Source organism: Oncorhynchus nerka, linkage group LG2, assembly GCF_034236695.1.
Source record: "Oncorhynchus nerka isolate Pitt River linkage group LG2, Oner_Uvic_2.0, whole genome shotgun sequence".
Taxonomy (NCBI): Eukaryota; Metazoa; Chordata; class Actinopteri; order Salmoniformes; family Salmonidae; genus Oncorhynchus; species Oncorhynchus nerka.
The window spans coordinates 76,320,861-76,343,979 of record NC_088397.1 but is presented as its reverse complement, the minus strand read 5'-3'; the positions used below and the strand labels follow the sequence as shown (position 1 = coordinate 76,343,979).

General features: G+C 44.0%; 1 protein-coding gene across 6 annotated transcripts; it reads right to left on the bottom strand.

Annotated features, from left to right (window-relative positions):
- Nucleotides 1–14: 14 nt before the first annotated feature.
- Nucleotides 15–6,628, bottom strand: LOC115125963 (vesicle transport protein GOT1A-like). 6 transcript variants are annotated; one of them, XR_003863049.2, is made up of 6 exons: nt 6,464–6,628; nt 6,097–6,188; nt 1,948–2,126; nt 1,578–1,685; nt 1,115–1,465; nt 652–686 (listed from the first exon to the last, which is right to left on the bottom strand). XR_003863049.2 is itself a non-coding variant. In XM_029655554.2 (5 exons), exons 1-5 carry the CDS (start codon nt 6,486–6,488, stop codon nt 645–647), a joined length of 402 nt encoding a protein of 133 aa, XP_029511414.1. In that variant the 5' UTR covers nt 6,489–6,622; the 3' UTR covers nt 15–644. The 6 variants fall into 6 exon arrangements, 2 of the variants coding, with proteins under 2 accessions (XP_029511414.1, XP_029511415.1); XR_003863050.2 differs by having other exon boundaries at nt 661–686; nt 1,115–1,178; nt 1,362–1,685; XM_029655554.2 differs by lacking the exon at nt 1,578–1,685 and having other exon boundaries at nt 15–686; nt 1,115–1,178; nt 6,464–6,622.
- Nucleotides 6,629–23,119: the final 16,491 nt, after the last annotated feature.

Below are 23,119 nucleotides of genomic sequence, written 5' to 3'. Positions count from 1 at the left end.
CGAGTCATTGATTACATGTAATCGGTTACTCCCAACCATGTACATTAGGGGTATGGCAGCTAGTCATTGATTACATGTAATCGGTTACTCCCAACCATGTACATTAGGGGTATGGCAGCTAGTCATTGATTACATGTAATCGGTTACTCCCAACCATGTACATTAGGGGTATGGCAGCTAGTCATTGATTACATGTAATCGGTTACTCCCAACCATGTACATTAGGGGTATGGCAGCTAGTCATTGATTACATGTAATCGGTTACTCCCAACCATGTACATTAGGGGTATGGCAGCTAGTCATTGATTACATGTAATCGGTTACTCCCAACCATGTACATTAGGGGTATGGCAGCTAGTCATTGATTACATGTAATCGGTTACTCCCAACCATGTACATTAGGGGTATGGCAGCTCGTCATTGCCACACATCATGTGGTGGTTCGTGTTTATGTAAACATTTCAAGAAGAAGAGTCCATTGGTTGGTTCATGGTTGTTGATGGGGGAAGGCTCCAAGCCCCTCCCCGCTCCATCAGTCTCTGTCAAAGGTTATAGCCAGTCTGAGCCCAAATACACTTCTCCTTTTGTCATCCATCACTTCTATTCCTCCTCTCTTCTTTTTTGGCTTCTCTCTCGCCCTTTTCTCAGACAATAGAAGGGCTACTTCCTAGGAAGCTGTTGTAAAACTGGGACATGAAAGAAGAGAGAAAGAGTGAGAGAAATATAGAGAGCTTCCACTCCCTTTCTCTTCCCTCAGATTATAGAGGAGCTGTTTCCCTTGGAGAAACAAAAGAGAAGCGAGAGAGAGATTTCAGTCTTTCATGAAGCAGCACTATCGGGAGACTACAACTTGCCACTAGACACATTGTGAAAATGTTATGTGGAAAAATGTTGTCTTTGTTGAAATATCTGGGGTGTACCCAAACCCAGGCTCATGTCTTGTTGTTATTTTTCCATTGCTTTGAGAGCCCAAACAACGCTTCCCATATTTACTGATGGATCTTGGCTATTTTGTGGGAGAATGAAAAAAATCATAATGTATTGTGTTCATTCAAAGTGATGAGTCTGGCTTAGTGACAGTCACAGTTGAAAATAGAAGGATTGTTGCTCTCACCACATTGAGATAGGGTATATTCACCAACGATAAAATGAATCCACACGCCACAGGGAAGAATGACCTGGAAGGAGATATAGACATGCATAAGAAGTGTGAACATTTCAACCCAGCAGACACTGTCACTTCAGCTTACAACTACCACAGAGTGATTCTGTCTTTGGTGTTACAGAACTTCAGAACTTGAATGCCCAAGACAAGTATCCCTGTTGAGATATCAGAAATTATTTTTTTGACGCTTTCTCACGTGCTTTGACCACAGTTTGTCTCAGAAAGTGGTCCAGGGCTGGTCCCTGGACGCGGTCAGTAAAGTGATGTTGGCTTTCTTTGACCCTTCAGTCATGTCAGAACCTGGATAAGGTGGAAGAGAAACTCTGACGTGGTAGCGTCTGTGATCTTCCAAACTGGGAGTTCATTCAGTGTTGGCATGGCATCAGTCATTTAGCTGCTGTGTTAAACTTACTTTTTCCCAACTACTTTAAATGGAATCCCTTCTTTGCTTTGTCTGTTTTAAATTGAAGGCCAATATAGTTGAGAGGTCTGGGAAAGTTGATATTGCTTTCCCCTGGAACTTTCCAATCAGTTGGCATCAAAGAAAGGAAACAAGGAGAAGCAGGCATTAAAAATACGATGCTGCCACCAAGGTACTGTATGTCTCTCATATAAACTAATCGTCTCCCAGCTCTCCTGTTGCTATGTGGTTGTTCCACATTGCATTCTAGAAAGCATGTCTTCTAAGACGCTCTGGATGACAGTGTCTGCTGAATGTTAAAAAAAATGTAACATCTAAAATGTCCTCTCTATCAATACCCCAGATGTGCTTTTGAACTCACCTGAACAGGAGCACGAAGCCATAGCTCTCCACGGCCATACCGATGATTGGCCAGCGGAACAGCACCAAGGCCACGCCCCCCAGGAAGAAGGTGGAGCCTCTGAGCTTCTGTCTCTGGAAGAAGAAACCGGCCGACCTCCTCAGGCCAATGATGAACGTCAGACCAGTCAGAAACAGAACCTGAAGGAAAGAAGTATGAAACAAGTTCTGTTTGAAAATATAGAAAACTGTTTTCCTGTTTGTGATGCTATTATTGTCACTGTTATTTCCTGTTACTGTGACTATTTTCATGCAACCGAATTGCCGACAGAGTTAGAGTTCTGCGGTCGCCACCTTAGCCGAGATCCATCAGTAAATATTTTTATTTTATTTTATTTCACCCTTATTTAACCAGGTAGGCTAGTTGAGAACAAGTTCTCATTTGCAACTGCGACCTGGCCAAGATAAAGCATAGCAGTGTGAGCAGACAACACAGAGTTACACATGGAGTAAACAATTAACAAGTCAATAACACAGTAGGAAAAAAAAGGGGAGTCTATATACATTGTGTGGACTAGGCATGAGGTAGGCGAATAATTACAATTTTGCAGATTAACACTGGAGTGATAAATGATCAGATGGTCATGTACAGGTAGAGATATTGGTGTGCAAAAGAGCAGAAAAGTAAATAAATAAAAACAGTATGGGGATGAGGTAGGTAAAAATGGGTGGGCTATTTGCCGATAGACTATGTACAGCTGCAGCGATCGGTTAGCTGCTCAGATAGCAGATGTTTGAAGTTGGTGAGGGAGATAAAAGTCTCCAACTTCAGCGATTTTTGCAATTCGTTCCAGTCACAGGCAGCAGAGAACTGGAACGAAAGGCGGCCAAATGAGGTGTTGGCTTTAGGGATGATCAGTGAGATACACCTGCTGGAGCGCGTGCTACGGATGGGTGTTGCCATCGTGACCAGTGAACTGAGATAAGGCGGAGCTTTACCTAGCATGGACTTGTAGATGACCTGGAGCCAGTGGGTCTGGCGACGAATATGTAGCGAGGGCCAGCCGACTAGAGCGTACAAGTCGCAGTGGTGGGTGGTATAAGGTACTTTAGTGACAAAACGGATGGGAAGCGTTGTTTGGGCTCTCAAAGCAATGGAAAAACAATGGAAAAACAACAACAATACATGAGCCCGTCTCCAAGACGACTAGATGTTTGGGTACACCCCAGATATTTCAACAAAGACAACATTTTTCCACATAACATTTTCATTAAATCTCAGTCGATCTACAAACACATAGCCTATTAGCTATACAATTGTAATGTTATAGCCCTGAGAAGAGGGGAAATATGGGAAATGATTCACACTAACGCATACCCTGGGGCGACAGAGCGTTGGACTAGTCACCGGAAGGTTGCAAGTTCAAATCCCCGAGCTGACAAGGTACAAATCTGTCATTCTGCCCCTGAACAGCCAGTTAACCCGCTGTTCCTAGGCTGTAAATAAGAATTTGTTCTTAACTGACTTGCCTAGTTAAATGAAGGTAAAAAAAAAATCAGAGAAAGTGTTCATAATTTTATGTAGTGAGTTGTGATGATGAATTGCATAAAATCATGAACACTTTCCATAGATAACTATTTTCTTAAATTATACTGAACCAAAATTTAAACGCAACATGCAACAATTTCAACAATTTTACTGAATTACAGTACATATAAGGAAATTAGTCAATTTACATAAATTCATTAGACCCTAATCTATGGATTTCACATGACTGGGCAGGGGCACAGCCATTGGTGAGTCTGGGAGGGTATAGGCCCACCCACCTGGGAGCCAGGCCCAACCACTGGGGTGCCAGGCCCAGCCAATCAGAATGAGTTTTTCCCCACAAAAGGGCTTTATTACAGACAGAAATACTCCTCAGTTTCACCAGCTGTCTGGGTGACTTGTCTCAGACGATCCCGCAGGTGAAGAAGCTGGATGTGTAGGACCTGGGCTAGAGTAGTTACACATGGTCTGCCATTGTGAGGCCAGTTGGACGTACAGCCACATTTTCTAAAATGAAGTTGCAGGTGGCTTATGGTAGAAAAATGAACATTCAATTTTTCTGGTAACAGCTCTGGTGGAAATTCCTGCAGTCAGCATGCAAATTGCACACTCCCTCAAGACTTGAGACAACTGTGGCATTGTATTGTGTGACAAAACTGCACATTTTAGAGTGGCCTTTTATTGTCCCCCATCACAAGGTGCACCTGTGTAATGGTCAAGCTGTTTAATCAGCTTCTTGATATACCACACCTGTTAGATGTTTGGATTATCTTGGCAAAGGAGAAATGCTCACTAACAGATGTAAACAAATTTGTGCACAACATTTGAGAGAAATACACTTTTGATGCATACTGTATAGAACATTTCTGGGATCTTTTTTTTTCAACAAATGAAACATGGGACCAATACTTGTTAAACTTAATATTTTCGTTCAGTATAGAAGATATTGAAGAACTCTGGGACTGGGGTTGTATCCTCCTGTTTTAGTATTAAACCCATGTGAAACCTGTAGTGTTCTTCCTTCCTCTGGCTCTCAGCCAACTCTGCATATGGAACATTTCTGGGATCTTTTATTTCAGCTCATGAAACAAGGGACCAACACTTCACTTGTGTTTGGTGGGGTTATGGTATTGGCAGGTATTAGCTACAGACATTGAACACAATTGTATTTATCGATGGCAATTTGAATGCACAGAGATAGAGTGACAAGATCCTGATGTCCATTGTTGTGCCATTCATCCGCCACCATCACCCCGTGTTGCAGCATGATAATCCACAGCCCCATGTCGCTTGGATCTGTACACAATTCCTGGAAGTTGAAAATGTCCTACATACTCACCAGACATGTGATGCTCTGCATTGACGTATATGACAGCGTGTTCCAGTTCCTGCCAATATCCTGCAACTTTGCACAGCCATTGAAGTCCAAAGTCCCCAAAACAGCCTGATCAACTCTATGCGAAGTAGATGTGTCGCGCTGCATGAGGCAATGATGGTCACACAAGATACTGATCCACACCCCTTCTTTTATTACAGGTGTCTGTGATCAACAGATGCACATCTGTATTACCAGTCATGTTAATTCTAATGAATTTATTTCAATTCACTGATTTCTTTATATAGATTGTAAGTCAGTAAAATCTTTGAAATTGTTGCATGTTGCATTTATGTTTTTGTTCAGGATAAGAACGCTGTTCACTGAGTACAACAGTTCAACATCATAGTCCCCTTCACTCTCATCACTAAGCTCAGGACCCTGGGACTGAACCCCTTCCGCTACAACTGGATCCTGGACTTCCTAATGGGCCGCCCCCAGATGATGAGGGTAGGCAACAACATATCCAACCATAAATACGAGGCCCCTCAACAGTGTGTGCTTAGTCCCCTCCTGTACTCCCTGTTCACCCGTGACTGCCTGGCCCACGACTCCAACACCATCATCAAGTTTGAGAGGAGGTCAGAGACCTGGCAGTGTATTACCAAGACAACAACCTGTCCCTCAACGGCAGCAAGACAAAGGAGCTGATAGTGGAATACAGGAAATGGAGGGGTGAGCACGCCCCCATTCACATTAATGGGGCTGTAGTGGAGTGTGTCGAGAGCTTCACGTTCCAAAGGTGTCCACGTCACTACGAAATTAACATGTTTGACACATACCCACAAAGTTGTGAAGAGGGCACGACAACGCCTCTTCCCCCTCAGGAGCCCTTCAACGTGACTGCAATAGAATTCTCTGCCGGCAACTAACCACCTGACTAACAAACACACTGTCACCGCCAACAGTATAGTTGCCTAGAGGGGAGCCGATTCTGAACTGGGGTAGTTCGTTTCATGTTTCAGGCTCTCTGCATGTGACCCGAGAGTGCGGAGTTAGCTGTCTGAGAGAGTGGTGAATGTGCTGCTAAAAAGGCAAATCTGGGAGGCGAATCCAGAAGACGCAGGCCAACATAACATACAAACCAACCATTGTTCAAGATTCCACTTGTTCACAAAGAGGCAGGCGCGATTAGAACTCAGTCAGATCAAGCAATATTTAGATGTTGATCCATCATTTATTTTCTTTATTGTGTTCAAAATATATATTTGTATTATTATTTTCAAATTAGAAAGAATTTTACTTACATTCCCAAACGCCAGCAAGACAGAGTCAAAGTACAGCAGCACGCCAAAGAGCAGGAAGAAGAGGCCAAAGCCTGTGAGACCAACACCAATCTCTGGAACACACACACACATAGAGAGAGAAACACACACACATACACAATAGCTCTACAGTCTCTACAGTCTGTTCCTACATTTAGTCTACAGAGTTCAAACTTACAGTATCCATAGCCTTGTAGGCTTTCACCATGACACACTTCAAAGTTAAAAGTTCACAACAAAATAACTCAAGACCAGGTTCAATATGTCGACTAGCAGATTTACCTGAGCAATCCTTGCAAGTAAATAAAAAACAAACTGATTGTAAGAAAGGCTGTTGTAAACCACTCACTCTGAGTCTCCGTGATTGAAACCATGATGTCCTTGTCTTCCCCTGAATTCTCTCTCCTTCTCTCCCCCTTCTTGCGTCTCTCTCTCTCTCTATGTTTCCTTCTCTTTGTGATCGGTGTGTAGATCTGTGCACCTCCTTTCTCTTCGGTAACCTTTGAACTGTGCTGTCACATCCTGCGTGCTAGGTGATCATCAACCAGACTAGGGGGGGTTATCCATTGATTTGCTCTTAAGCTGCCTTCCTGACTTGGTCTCTCTTGAAAAACGGATCCAGTTTATCATAATGGGACTTCCTAGTTTCAATCAAGGAATCATACATGTATACATCTGTTGTTTTTAATGGCCCTATTTTTATAAAGGAGACAATTTACATGTTTTGATAGAGTGGATGTGAAATTGATTGCCTCTGTAGGCTTGTTATCAACTGATTGGTTTGTCAGAGGCTCCTCTCTCCACCATGATCATTAGATTCACAGTTTTCACAGACTCAGTGGGATTGTTCTGGCATGGTTGTAAATCTTTTCAAAAAAGGCTACAGGCACTACAAAGTCTTACTTGTGAAGAAACAAGATACCCAGCATCATGTGTACACTGGAGGTTGTACAGACCCGAGAGAGTTTAACCTCGTCTCGCCCTGTGTTTGAGTAATGAAGCAGGCTACAGTGGACAATGGTGGAAAAGCAGCAGGATAGTGTCCACAGTGTGAACGTCGGGAGGTTGTCGGGAGATGTCTTCAAAACCTGCCACTAGGGGCAACAGTGAGCGCTATTACCATCAAGTTGGCTTGGATTTTGCTAGGGCATGTGGACAGGGAAGGTGGACAGGCGTAAGCCGCGAGACAAAGCTCAGAGGGTAGCGTGTTCAATCTTAATGCCTAAACTTAACCGTGAAGGTGTTTTTGTTTTAACTCTTCCCAAACATTAACTCTTAACTCAACCAAAAAATGTGTCCAGGGTGTTCAAAATTTTACGTTTGGAGAAATGTGTACAAACTTCAGAATCTGAAGTCACGAGAGAGAGAGAGAGAGAGAGAGAAGGAGAGAGAGAAGGAGAGAGAATGTGTGTGGGTATGTGTCTGTATGCGTGCGTGCGTACGTCTCTGTGTGTGGGTCTGGCTTTAAACTTACTCTTGAAAGTTGTAGTAATAGAATGCACAAGGTGTCATTTTTGAATTGGGTAGTGCATCATCAGTTCCTCTTGCCATGTTAGTCATTGCATACCTTAGAGAGCTATTTATAACTTGTCAGAAATGTCCAGATCAACTAGCCCATCTCTGATAACATTTTTATGTTTAGGTTTTTTAGCCCATAGATATTGTTGTAATTTTTGTCACTCAAATTTCACATGAATACACATTAGACATGGCAAAATGTTTAGAATTGCAAAGGGCTCTCCCGGAGGCGCAGCGGTCTAAGGCACTGCATCGCAGTGCTAGTTGTGCCACTAGAGATTTAGGGTTTGAGTCCAGGCACCGTCGCAGCCGCCCGCGACCGGGAGGCCCATGGTGCGGCGCACAATTGGCCCAGCGTCATACGGGTTAGGGGAGGGTTTGGCCGGCAGGGATGTCCTTGTCCCATCGCGCATTAGCGACTCCTGTGGCGGGCTGGGCGCAGTGCCAGGTGACATGTCACCAGGTGCATGGTGTTTCCTCCGACACACTGGTGCGGATGGCTTCCAGGTTAAGTGTGTCAAGAATCAGCGAGGCTTGGTGTGGTTGTGTTTCAGAGGATGCATTGCTCTCAACCTTCGCCTCTCCTGAGTCCGTATGGGAGTTGCAGCGATGAGACAAGACTGTAAATTCCACGAACTTGGGGAGAAAAATGGTTTTAAAAAAATATAAAAGAATTTCAAGAAAATTTGCATCAAAACTTCAAAATGTGTAGAATTTCAGGAAATAAGCTTTAAATTCTCTCCACCAACCAGAGGGGTGTGAACAGTTTGTGTCATGAACAGTGCTTGTGCCCATAGAAATAGACATAGCGCGTGCACACAAGAAGGGGTGAGCAGGATGTTCCTCAATGCTGGAAGGGGGCCCAAAATTTGGGAACCCCTGCTGTAGAGATAGTCATTACCAGTAGTCCATAGACCACCCAATACCCAGAGCCACTAAACAGAGTTTGGCATACTATTCTCTGTATTAGCAACACATGTCGTATGACAATAGCATTCTATTGGAGATTTTTTGTTTTTGCCATAAATAACAAAAATATAAATGCAACATGTAAGTGTGTGTCCCATGTTTCATGAGCTGAAATAAAAGATCCCAGAAATGTGCAGAAAAATGTATTTCTCTCTAAATTTGTGCACAAATTTGTTAACATCCCTGTTAATGAGGCCAAGATAATCCACCTGACAGGTGTGGCATATCAAGAAACTGATTAAACAGCATGATCATTACACAGCTGCACCTTGTGATGGGGACAAATAAAGTCCACTTTAAAATGTGCAGTTTTTTCTCAACACAATACCACAGATGTCTCAAATTTTGAGGGACCATGCAATTGGAATGCTGACTCCAGGAAGGTACACCAGAGCTGTTGCCGTGAATTGAATCTTAATTTCTCTACCATAAGCCACCTCCAACGTCTTTTTAGAGAATTTGGCAGTACGTCCAACCGCCCTCACAACCGCAGACCACGTGTAACCACGCCAGCCCAGAACCTCCACATCCGGCTTCAAATCATCTGAGACCAGCCACCCAGACGAAACTGAAGAGTATTTCTATCTATAATAAAGCCCTTTGTTGGCAAAAACTCATTCTGATTGGCTGGGCCTGCCTCCACAGTGGGTAGGCATGGCTCCCAATTGGGTGGACCTATGCCCTCCCAGGCACACCCATGGCTGCGCCCCTGCCCGGTTGTGTGAAATCCATAGATTACGGCCTAATGAATTTATATAAATTGACTGATTTTCTTATATGAACCGTAACTCAGTAAAAATGTTGAAATTGTTGAATGTTGCGTTTATATTTTTGTTCACTATATATGTGCCATTAACATGAAATAATGCCTCAAATGTGCAATCCTGGTGTATCTTACTTCCAGCAAAACTAAACAAAGAAACAAAACTTTTGACCCTTTTTTTTATCAGCACATTCATTCAATTACAACACAGTCCAGACATTGTCCTTATTCTTTTCACTTATACACTATACATGAACATAAACTAAGTGTAAATCTGTGCTGAATGTTTTTTAGTCTCTGAATCTAACTGGAACATTGATCTCGCTGCCTAATCTAGTTGTCTGACACAGTTGTGTCTCTGAGGTGTGTCAGGCTGGTATGTGATCTTGTTCAATGCTGACTGATCATCATCATCACACACATGAGTGTTTGTGATCCCAGAGTCAGCACTAATGTCTCTCTTTGACTCCATTTGTGAAAACGCTGATTCGCCTGTCTTCAGCAGATGCTTCCTGTTTCTCCTGTAGATTCTTCCATCCGGCATACAAACAACAAATTACCTTAGCTGCTCATGTCTTTTCAGCACGCGACAGCTGGTTGCCACACCTCTCCTCTCTGAATCCTGACTTTTCTCTTGCATGTACAGTACCAGTCAAAACTTTGGACACACCTATTCATTTCAGTTTATTCTTTTTTAAAACTATTTTATACATTGTAGAATAAAAGTGAAGCCATCAAAACTATGAAATGACACATATGTAATCATATAGTAACCAAAAAAAGTATTAAAGTAGCCACCCTTTGCCTTAATGACAACGTTTCACACTCTTGGCATTCTCTCAACCAGCTTCATGAGTTAGTCACCTGGAATGTATTTAAATTAACAGGAGCGCCTTGTTAAAAGTTCATTTGTGGAATTGTTTTCCTTCTTATTGCATTTGAGACAATCAGTTGTGTAGAGTTGGTATAAAGAAGATTTATTGGTAAAATACCAAGTCCATATTATGGCAAGAACAACTCAAATATGCAAAGAGAAATGACAGTCCATCATTACTTTAAGACATTAAGGTCAGTCAATCGGGAAAATGTCAAGAACTTTGAACGTTTCTTCAAGTACAGTCGCAAAAACCATCAAACTCTATGATGGGACTGGCTCTCATGAGGACCGCCACAGGAAAGGAAGACCCAGAGTTCCCTCTGCTGCAGAGGATAAGTTCATTAGAGTTAACTGCACCTCAGATTGCAGCCCAAATACATGCTTCACAGAGTTCAAATAACAGACACATCTCAACGACAACTGTTCAGAGGAGGCCTTCACGGTTAGTGAATCAGGCCTTCATGGTCAAATTGTTGCAAAGAAACCACTACTAAAGGACACCAATAATAAGAAGAGACTTGCTTGGGCTAAGAAACACAAGCAATGGACATAAGACCACTAGAAATCTGTCCTTTGATCTGATGAGTCCAAATTTGAGATTTTTGGTTCCAAATGCCATGTCATGGTGAGACGCAGAGTAGGTGAACGGATGATCTCTACATGTGTGGTTCCCACCGTGAAGCATGGAGGAGGAGGAGGTGTGATGCTGTTTTGCTGGCGACACTGTCAGGGATTCATTTAGAATTCAAGGCACACTTAATTCAAAGCACACTTTAATAAATGGACGTAATAAAGCTATAACTAGTCACCTTAAATAATGCCACTTTAATAATGTTTACATATCCTACATCACTCATCTCATATGTACTACTATATACTGCTCTATACCATGTAATGCATCTTGCCTATGCCGCATGGCCATCGCTCATCCATATATTTATATTTATAGCACAAGCATTTCAGTACACTCACATTAACATCTGCTAATCATGTGTATGTGACCAATACAATTTCATATGATTTGTTTCAGCTGTCTGTTCTTCAGCTTGTCTTGGAGTTGAACGTTATCATTAGGAGTCGCTAGGGTGGTAAAGGTTGGCAACTTGGACTTCAGTCACCATCCCATTAGTAGTGTGGCTGGTGACAAACCTATGCCCTCTAGTGGTGTGTCGCGGTACTCCAGTAGACCTTTGTTGGGGTCACTCTTGATACTTTGTGCCTTCTTGATCAGGTTCTTGACTGTTTGCACAGTCATCTCCGATTGTCCATTTGACTGAGCTTTCAGCAAAACATCTGAACTCAATGCTTGTATATTGTGGATCTCTGTCGGAAACGACAACATCTGCTATGCCATGTCTAGCGAATGTAGACTTCATGGCTGTGATGAAACTACTGCTTGTAGTTTCACTCAGTTTGGTGATCTCTGAAGTAATTTTCGACATAGAGAAGATACTCTGAGCCAATGTAGTGAAACAGATCAGTGCTGGTCTTTCTAGTGGAGTGTGTGGAAGCAATGGCTCTCTCGGGTTGCTTTTCTTTTTGGTGGTACAGACACCGCACAATGTCCTCAATCTGTGTTGACATACCTGGCCAATATAGAATGTATTTTGCTCTTTCTTTGCACTTGACTATTCCCAGGTGTGATTCGTTAACTCTGTTCAGCATTTCTTGTCTCATTTGATGTAGTACAATGAACTTTATGGCTTTGAACATTAGTCCTGATGTGTAGCTGATTTCCTCCTTGAATGTATGGATGGATTTCTTTGAAAACTACACACTTTCCACTGGGCCATCCACTCATCGTTCGGGATCTTGTACCGTTGCTTTCCTGAACGCTTGTAGCTTCTCCTCTGATTGGCAGCTGAGGTGTTATCCAGTTTACCTCCAACTCCTCTCCCAGCAAATCTTAATTTTGTTTGCACATCTGCTATGTGCATTTATTTGCCTGGCTTGTAGGTTACATTGAGACTGTATCTTTGACGTCGGAACAACATCCTATGCAGCCTTGAAGGAGATTGATTTAGCGGCTTCTTGAATATGCCATCGAGGGGCTTGTGATCACTCTCAACTTGTACCTCTCTGCCATACACATACTGATGGAACCTCTCACATCCGTAAACAAGGGGCAGGGGCAGAACGACAGATTTGTACCTTGTCAGCTCGGGGATTCGAACTTGCAACCTTTCAGTTACTAGTCCAACGCTCTAACCACTAGGATACCCTGCCGCCCCGTGTGAATGATCAAGAACCACATATGCAACAGATCTACCATCTTGGAGTATGACTGCTCCTATACTTCCTGAACTGGCATCTACTGACAGTATTAGGAGTTATTCATGTCGTAGAACGTCAGTGTTTGCGCAATTGTTCCCAGACTTTTGAGTTTCTCAAAACTGTTCTTCTGTTTTTGATCCCAATGCCATGGGACCCTGGGTCTCGACCCCGCACTGTGCAACTGCGTACTCGACTTCCTGACGGGCCGCCCCCAGGTGGTGAGGGTAGGCAACAACATCTCCGCCCCGCTGATCCTCAACACTGGGGCCCCACAAGGGTGCGTTCTGAGCCCTCTCCTGTACTCCCTGTTCACCCACGACTGCGTGGCCACGCACGCCTCCAACTCAATCATCAAGTTTGCGGATGACACAACAGTGGTAGGCTTGATTACCAACAACGACGAGACGGCCTACAGGGAGGAGGTGAGGGCCCTCGGAGTGTGGTGTCAGGAAAATAACCTCACACTCAACGTCAACAAAACTAAGGAGATGATTGTCGACTTCAGGAAACAGCAGAGGGAACACCCCCCTATCCACATCGATGGAACAGTAGTGGAGAGGGTAGTAAGTTTTAAGTTCCTCGGCGTACACATCACAGACAAACTGAATTGGTCCACCCACACAGACATCATCGTGAAGAAGGCGCAGCAGCGCCTCTTCAACCTCAGGAGGCTGAAGAAATTCGGCTTGTTACCAAAAGCGCTCACAAACTTCTACAGATGCACAATCGAGAGCATCCTGTCGGGCTGTATCACCGCCTGGTACGGCAACTGCTCCGCCCACAACCGTAAGGCTCTCCAGAGGGTAGTGAGGTCTGCACAACGCATCACCGGGGGCAAACTACCTGCCCTCCAGGACACCTACACCACCCGATGTCACAGGAAGGCCATAAAGATCATCAAGGACAGCAACCACCCGAGCCACTGCCTGTTCACCACGCTATAAGGCGAGGTCAGTACAGGTGCATCAAAGCTGGGACCGAGAGACTGAAAAACAGCTTCTATCTCAAGGCCATCAGACTGTTAAACAGCCACCACTAACATTGAGTGGCTGCTGCCAACACACTGACTCAACTCCAGCCACTTTAATAATGGGAATTGATGGGAAATGATGTCAAATATATCACTAGCCACTTTAAACAATGCTACCTAATATAATGTTTACATACCCTACATTATTCATCTCATATGTATACGTATATACTGTACTCTATATCATCTACTGCATCCTTATGTAATACATGTATCACTAGCCACTTTAACTATGCCACTTTGTTTACATACTCATCTCACATGTATATACTGCACTCAATACCATCTACTGTATCTTGCCTATGCCGCTCTGTACCATCACTCATTCACATATCTTTATGTACATATTCTTTATCCCCTTACACTTGTGTCTATAAGGCAGTAGTTTTGGAATTGTTAGCTAGATTACTTGTTGTTTATTACTGCATTGTCGGAACTAGAAGCACAAGCATTTCGCTACACTCGCACTAACATCTGCTAACCATGTGTATGTGACAAATACAATTTGATTTGATTTGATTTGATTTTACACTCTCGAGGAGCTTTCTGAGTGGAGCGCTAGCTTCAGACAGGTTGGGATTGAGTTGGGCAAGATACTGTAGCATGCCCATGAATCTCTTCAGGTTGAGGCATCTGCACATCAGCCCTCACCTTATCATCTGGTTTCAGACTATTGTTACAATGTGCTTTATCTCTGTCGTTCTGATATTACATTACTTTCTGTTTAGTTTGAGATTGTACACTCGCTCTATGTAGCAGCTTGTTCAGTCAGTGGTCATGTTCCTTCATAGTTTCACCCCAGACCAACAAATCATTGATGATGTTGACATCTCCTTCCAGGCCTTCAATCATCTGTTCCACAGATCTCCGGAACACCTTAGACGCAGATGAGACACCAAAGGGTAAACACAGGAATCAATATCTTCCTATGGGTGTGTTGAATGTACAGAACTCTCGTTGTCCACTTTTATCTGCCAGAGTCCTTGGTTCGTGTCCAGTACAGATAATATCTTAGCATTTGGCATGCTGGATACAACTTCTTCAACAGTGAGCAGATGGTAGTGTTCCCGTTTGATCACTTTGATCAAGTCCAGTGGATCCATGGAAATCCGTATCTTGTTTGGTTTGACCACACTACTAACCCAGTCTGCCGGTTCTGTCTGCTTAGTGATCACTTCCATTTATTCCATTCCGTGAAGTTCCACAACGATCTTGTCTTTGAGAGCAACTGGAAACTATCTTGGGGCATGCACAACTGGTGCAACTGTAGGATCTAACTGTATATTATGTTGTTCCATCATTCACCCGAGATCAGAAAACTTATCTTCAAAGTCTTTCAGTATGTCATTGTTTTTGACTCTAACATCATGTATTCTCTTCACCATGCGTAGTTTTTGTGTCTCTTCTGAGAATTGCTGGAGCATGTCTTTAAATAATCTTCAACTTTACCTTGTGTCTCTGTCCTTTGTACACACAGGTTAATGATTTCTGACCCAATGGCACAATCTGGTGGCCAGAAAAGGTCAACTGTTTGCAGGTGAATGTCTTCATCTTTATTTATTTTTTATTTGATTTATTTAACCTTTATTTAACTAGGCAAGTCAGTTAAGAACAACTGCTTATTTACAATGACAGTCTAGGAACAGTGGGCAGAATGACAGATTTTTTCATCAGCTCAGGGATTCGATCTAGAAACTTTTTGATTACTGGCCCAACGCTCTAACCACTAGGCTACCTGCACCCCCAAAACGTTTCTTTCAGTCCAAGTGAGTTGAAGATCTTTGAAGACATTACTTTGCACTCAATACCGGTGTAAAGCTTGAATGTCACATCTTTGTTGTTTTTTAAAAAATCAAATCAAATGTATTTGTCACATACACATGGTTAGCAGATGTTAATGCGGGTGTAGGGAAATGCTTGTGCGTCTAGTTCCGACAATGCAGCAATAACCAACGAGTAATCTAACCTAACAATTCCAAAACTACTACCTTATACACACAAGTGTAAAGGGATAAAGAATATGTACATAAAGATATATGAATGAGTGATGGTACAGAACGGTATAGGCAAGATGCAGTAGATGGTATCGAGTACAGCATATACATATGAGATGAGTAATGTAGGGTATGTAAACAAAGTGGCATAGTTTAAAGTGGCTAGTGATACATGTATTACATAAAGATGCAGTTGATGATATAGAGTACAGTATATACATATACATATGAGATTAGTAATGTAGGGTAATGTAGGGTATGTAAACATTATATTAAGTAGCATTGTTTAAAGTGGCTAGTGATATATTTTACATCAATTGCCATCAATTCCCATTATTAAAGTGGCTGGAGTTGAGTCAGTGTGTTGGCAGCAGCCACACAATGTTAGTGGTGGCTGTTTAACAGTCTGATGGCCTTGAGATAGAAGCTGTTTTTCAGTCTCTCTGTCCCTGCTTTGATGCACCTGTACTGACCTCGCCTTTGGACCTCGTCTTCTGGATGATAGCGGGGTGAACAGGCAGTGGCTCAGGTGGTTGTCGTCCTTGATGATCTTTATGGCCTTCCTGTTCTCATTTTCTCAGGTTGTCGTCCTTGATGATCTTTATGGCCTTCCTATTCTCAGTTTCTCAGGTTGTCGTCCTTGATGATCTTTATGGCCTTCCTATTCTCAGTTTCTCAGTCTATTTCGCTTTGTCATTGTCCACATCTGCAGTGACAACTTCAATGTGTTTGAATTTTTCAGTCATCTCAATCTCAACTGTGCCTAGGAACATACTGTCATTGTCTTCACTCTGCTCAACTGCAGGCATTTTCCTTCGTTGGCTCTGTGATTTGCACATCTTGGCAAAGTGAATCTTCTTTTGGCAGGATTTACATACTTGAACATAGGCTGGGAATTTTCTGTACTCGTGCTTGTAACCACATCTGTTGCAATTTATATATATTTTTTGTTCATCTTGAGCTGCCTTTGCTCTGTTCTTGGGAGCTCTACAGTAGTGGCCAAAACTTTTGAGAATTACACAAATATACATTTTCACAGTCTGCTGTCTCAGTTTGTATGATGGCAATTTGCATATACTCCAGAATGTTACGAAGAGTGATCAGATGAATTGCTATTAATTGCAAAGTACCTCTTCGCCATGCAAATGAACTGAATCCCCAAAAAACATTTCCACTGCATTTCAGCCCTGACACAAAAGGACCAGCTGACATCATGTCAGTGATTCTCTCGTTAACACAGGTGTGAGTGTTGACGAGAACAAGGCTGGAGATCACTCTGTCATGCTGATTGAGTTCATATAACAGACTGGAAGCTTCAAAAGGAGGGTGGTGCTTGGAATAATTGTTATTCCTCTGTCAACCATGGAAACACGTGCCGTCATCATTGCTTTGCACAAAAAGGGCTTCACAGACAAGGATATTGCCTCCAGTAAGATTGCACCTAAATCAACCATTTATCGGATCATCAAGAACTTCAGGGAGAGCAGTTCAATTGTTGTGTAGAAGGCTTTAGGGCGCCCAAGAAGGTCCAGGGATCAGGGCACCACCAGTACAGAGCTTGCTCAGTAATGGCAGCAGGCAGGTGTGGGTGCATCTGCACGCACAGTGAGGTGAAGACTTTTGGAAGATGGCCTGGTGTCAAGAAGGGCAGCAAAGAAGCCACTTCTCTCCAGGAAAAACATCAGGGACATACTGATATTCTGCAAAAGGTACAGGGATTGGACTGCTGATGACTGGGGTAAAGTCATTTTCTCTGATGAATCCCCTTTCCGATTGTTTGGGGCATCCGGAAAAAAACTTGTCCGGAGAAGACAAGGTGAGCGTTACCATCAGTCCTGTGTCATGCCAACAGTAAAGCATCCTGAGACCATTCATGTGTGGGGTTTCTTCTCAGCCAAGGGAGTGGGCTCACTCACAATTTCGCCTGAGAACACAGCCATGAATAAAGAATGGTACCAACACATCCTCCGAGATCAACTTCTCCCAACCATCCAGGAACAGTTTGGCGACGAACAATGCCTTTTACAGCATTATGGATCACCTTGCCATAAGGCAAAAGTGATAACTAAGGGGCTAGGGGAACAAAACACCAATATTTTGGTTCCATGGCCAGGAAACTCCCCAGACCTTAATCCCTTTGAGAACTTGTGGTCAATCCTCAAGAATCAAATCAAATCAAATGTATTTATATAGCCCTTCGTACATCAGCTGATATCTCAAAGTGCTGTACAGAAACCTAGCCTAAAACCCCAAACAGCAAGCAATTCAGGTGTAGAAGCACGGTGGCTAGGAAAGAATCCCTAGAAAGGCCAAAACCTAGGAAGAAACCTAGAGAGGAACCAGGCTATGTGGGGTGGCCAGTCCTCTTCTGGCTGTGCCGGGTGGAGATTATAACAGAACATGGCCAACATGTTCAAATGTTCATAAATGACCAGCATGGTCAAATAATAAAAATCACAGGCAGAACAGTTGAAACTGGAGCAGCAGCACGGCCAGGTGGACTTTGGACAGTGAGGAGTCATCATGTCAGGTAGTCCTGAGGCATGGTCCTAGGGCTCAGGTCCTCCGAGAGAGAGAAAGAAAGAGAGAAAGAGAGAATTAGAGAGAGCATACTTAAATTCACACAAGACACTGGATAGGACAGGAGAAGTACTCCAGATATAACAAACTGACCCTAGCCCCCCGACACACAACTACTGCAGCATAAATACTGGAGGCTGAGACAGGAGGGGTCAGGAGACACTGTGGCCCCATCCGATGACACCCCTGGACAGGACCAAACAGGAAGGATATAACCCCACCCACTTTGCCAAAGCACAGCCCCCACACCACTAGAGGGATAACTTCAACCACCAACTTACCATCCTGAGACAAGGCAGAGTATAGACCACAAAGATCTCCGCCACAGCAACCCAGACAGGAAGATCACATCAGTGACTCAACCCACTCAAGTGACGCACCCCTCCTAGTGACGGTATGAAAGAGCCCTAGTAAGCCAGTGACTCAGCCCCTGTAAAAGGTTTGAGGCAGAGAATCCCAGTGGAAAGAGGGAAACCGGCCAGGCAGAGACAGCAAGGGTGGTTCGTTGCTCCAGTGCCTTTCCGTTCACCTTCACACTCCTGGGCCAGACTACACTCAATCATATGACCCACTGAAGAGATGAGTCTTCAGTAAAGACTTAAATGTTGAGACCAAGTTTGCATCTCTCACATGGGTAGGCAGACCATTCCATAAAAATGGAGCTCTATAGGAGAAAGCCCTGCCTCCAGCTGTTTGCTTAGAAACTCTAGGGACAATTAGGAGGCCTGCGTCTTGTGACTGTAGCGTGCGTGTAGGTATGTACGTCAGGACCAAATCAGAGAGATAGGTAGGAGCAAGCCCATGTACTGCTTTGTAGGTTAGCAGTAAAACCTTGAAATCAGCCCTTGCCTTGACAGGAAGCCAGTGTAGGGAGGCTAGCACTGGAGTAATATGATTACATTTTTGGGTTCTAGTCAGGATTCTAACAGCCGTATTTAGCACTAACTGAAGTTTATTTAGTGCTTTATCCGGGTAGCCGGAAAGTAGAGCATTGCAGTAGTTTAACCTAGAAGTGACAAAAGCATGGAATAATTTTTCTGCATCATTTTTGTACAGAAAGTTTCTGATTTTTGCAATGTTACGTAGATGGAAAAAAGCTGTCCTTGAAACAGTCTTGATATGTTCTTCAAAAGAGAGATCAGGGTCCAGAGTAACGCAGAGGTCCATCACAGTTTTATTTGAGACGACTGTACAACCATTAAGATTAATTGTCAAATTCAACAGAAGATCTCTTTGAATCTTGGGACCTAGAACAAGTATCTCTGTTTTGTCCGAGTTTAAAAGTAGAAAGTTTGTAGCCATCCACATCAACTTCCGGCGCCGACAGAGCTGGCCGCCTCGCTTCGCGTTCCTAGGAAACTATGCAGTTTTTTGTTATTTTACGTGTTATTTCTTACATTAGTACCCCAGGTCATCTTAGGTTTCATTACATACAGTTGAGAAGAACTACTGAATATAAGATCAGCGTCAACTCACCATCAGTACGACCAAGAATATGTTTTCCGCGACGCGGATCCTGTGTTCTGCCTTACAAACAGGACAACGGAATGGATCGCATGCAGCGACCCAAGGAAACGACTCCGAAAAAGAGGGAAACGTAGCGGTCTTCTGGTCAGACTCAGGACAAGGGCACATCGCGCACCACTCCCCAGCATTTTTCTTGCCAATGTCCAGTCTCTTGACAACAAGGTTGATGAAATCCGAGCAAGGGTAGCATTCCAGAGGGATATCAGAGACTGCAACGTTCTCTGCTTCACGGAAACATGGCTCACTGGAAAGACGCTATCCGGGGCGGTGCAGCCAACGGGTTTCTCCACGCATCGCGCCGACAGAAACAAACATCTTTCTGGTAAGAAGAGTGGCGGGGGCGTATGCCTCATGACTAACGAGACATGGTGTGATGAAGGAAACATACAGGAACTCAAATCATTCTGTTCACCTGATTTAGAATTCCTCACAATCAAATGTAGACCGCATTATCTTCCAAGAGAATTCTCTTCGATTATAATCACAGCCGTATATATCCCCCCCCAAGCAGACACATCGATGGCTCTGAACGAACTTCATTTAACTCTTTGCAAACTGGAAACCATTTATCCGGAGGCTGCATTCATTGTAGCTGGGGATTTTAACAAAGCTAATCTGAAAACAAGACTCCCTAAATTTTATCAGCATATCGATTGCGCAACCAGGGGTGGTAAAACCTTGGATCATTGTTACTCTAACTTCCGCGACGCATATAAGGCCCTGCCCCGCCCCCCTTTCGGAAAAGCTGACCACGACTCCATTTTGTTGATCCCTGCCTACAGGCAGAAACTTAAACAAGAGGCTCCCACGCTGAGGTCTGTCCAACGCTGGTCAGACCAAGCTAACTCCACACTCCAAGACTGCTTCCATCACGTGGACTGGGATAAAAATATTGACGAATACGCTGATTCGGTGTGCGAGTTCATTAGAACGTGCGTTGAAGATGTCGTTCCCATAGCAACGATAAAAACATTCCCTAACCAGAAACCGTGGATTGATGGCAGCATTCGCGTCAAACTGAAAGCGCGAACCACTGCTTTTAATCAGGGCAAGGTGTCTGGCAACATGACCGAATACAAACAGTGCAGCTATTCCCTCCGCAAGGCTATTAAACAAGCTAAGCGTCAGTACAGAGACAAAGTAGAATCTCAATTCAACGGCTCAGACACAAGAGGCATGTGGCAGGGTCTACAGTCAATCACGGACTACAAGAAGAAACCCAGCCCAGTCACGGACCAGGATGTCTTGCTCCCAGACAGACTAAATAACTTTTTTGCCCGCTTTGAGGATAATACAGTGCCACTGACACGGCCTGCAACGAAAACATGCGGTCTCTCCTTCACTGCAGCCGAGGTGAGTAAGACATTTAAACGTGTTAACCCTCGCAAGGCTGCAGGCCCAGACGGCATCCCCAGCCGCGCCCTCAGAGCATGCGCAGACCAGCTGGCCGGTGTGTTTACGGACATATTAAATCAATCCCTATACCAGTCTGCTGTTCCCACATGCTTCAAGAGGGCCACCATTGTTCCTGTTCCCAAGAAAGCTAAGGTAACTGAGCTAAACGACTACCGCCCCGTAGCACTCACTTCCGTCATCATGAAGTGCTTTGGGAGACTAGTCAAGGACCATATCACCTTCACCCTACCTGACACCCTAGACCCACTCCAATTTGCTTACCGCACAAATAGGTCCACAGACGATGCAATCTCAACCACACTGCACACTGCCCTAACCCACCTGGACAAGAGGAATACCTATGTGAGAATGCTGTTCATCGACTACAGCTCGGCATTCAACACCATAGTACCCTCCAAGCTCGTCATCAAGCTCGAGACCCTGGGTCTCGACCCCGCCCTGTGCAACTGGGTACCGGACTTCCTGACGGGCCACCCCCAGGTGGTGAGGGTAGGCAACAACATCTCCTCCCCGCTGATCCTCAACACGGGGGCCCCACAAGGGTGCGTTCTGAGCCCTCTCCTGTACTCCCTGTTCACCCACGACTGCGTGGCCACGCACGCCTCCAACTCAATCATCAAGTTTGCGGACGACACAACAGTGGTAGGCTAGATTACCAACAACGACGAGACGGCCTACAGGGAGGAGGTGAGGGCCCTCGGAGTGTGGTGTCAGGAAAATAACCTCACACTCAACGTCAACAAAACTAAGGAGATGATTGTGGACTTCAGGAAACAGCAGAGGGAACACCCCCCTATCCACATCGATGGAACAGTAGTGGAGAGGGTAGCAAGTTTTAAGTTCCTCGGCATACACATCACAGACAAACTGAATTGGTCCAATCACACTGACAGCGTCGTGAAGAACCTCAGGAGGCTGAAGAAATTCAGCTTGTCACCAAAAGCACTCACAAACTTCTACAGATGCACAATCGAGAGCATCCTGGCGGGCTGTATCACCGCCTGGTACGGCAACTGCTCCGCCCTCAACCGTAAGGCTCTCCAGAGGGTAGTGAGGTCTGCACAACGCATCACCGGGGGCAAACTACCTGCCCTCCAGGACACCTACACCACCAGATGTTACAGGAAGGCCATAAAGATCATCAAGGACATCAACCACCCGAACCACTGCCTGTTCACCCCGCTATCATCCAGAAGGCGAGGTCAGTACAGGTGCATCAAAGCTGGGACCGAGAGACTGAAAAACAGCTTCTATCTCAAGGCCATCAGACTGTTAAACAGCCACCACTAACATTGAGTGGCTGCTGCCAACACACTGTCATTGACACTGACCCAACTCCAGCCACTTTAATAATGGGAATTGATGGGAAATGTTGTAAATATATCACTAGCCACTTTAAACAATGCTACCTTATATAATGTTACTTACCCTACATTATTCATCTCATATGCATACGTATATACTGTACTCTACATCATCGACTGCATCCTTATGTAATACATGTATCACTAGCCACTTTAACTATGCCACTTTGTTTACTTTGTCTACATTCTCATCTCATATGTATATACTGTACTCGATACCATCTACTGTATGCTGCTCTGTACCATCACTCATTCATATATCCTTATGTACATATTCTTTATCCCCTTACACTGTGTATAAGACAGTAGTTTTGGAATTGTTAGTTAGATTACTTGTTGGTTATCACTGCATTGTCGGAACTAGAAGCACAAGCATTTCGCTACACTCGCATTAACATCTGCTAACCATGTGTATGTGACAAATAACATTTGATTTGATTTGATTTGATTTATGTCTGAAACACATGCGTGGACAAACAAAACCCCACAAATTCTGACAAACTCCAAGCATTGATTATGGAAGAATGGGCTGCCATCAGTCAGGATGTGGCCAAGAAGTTAATTGACAGCATGCCAGGGCGGATTTCAGAGGTCTTGAAAAAGAAGGGTCAACACCCTAAATATTGACTCTTTGCATCAACTTTATGTAATTGTCAATAAAAGCCTTTGACACTTGTGAAATGCTTGTAATTA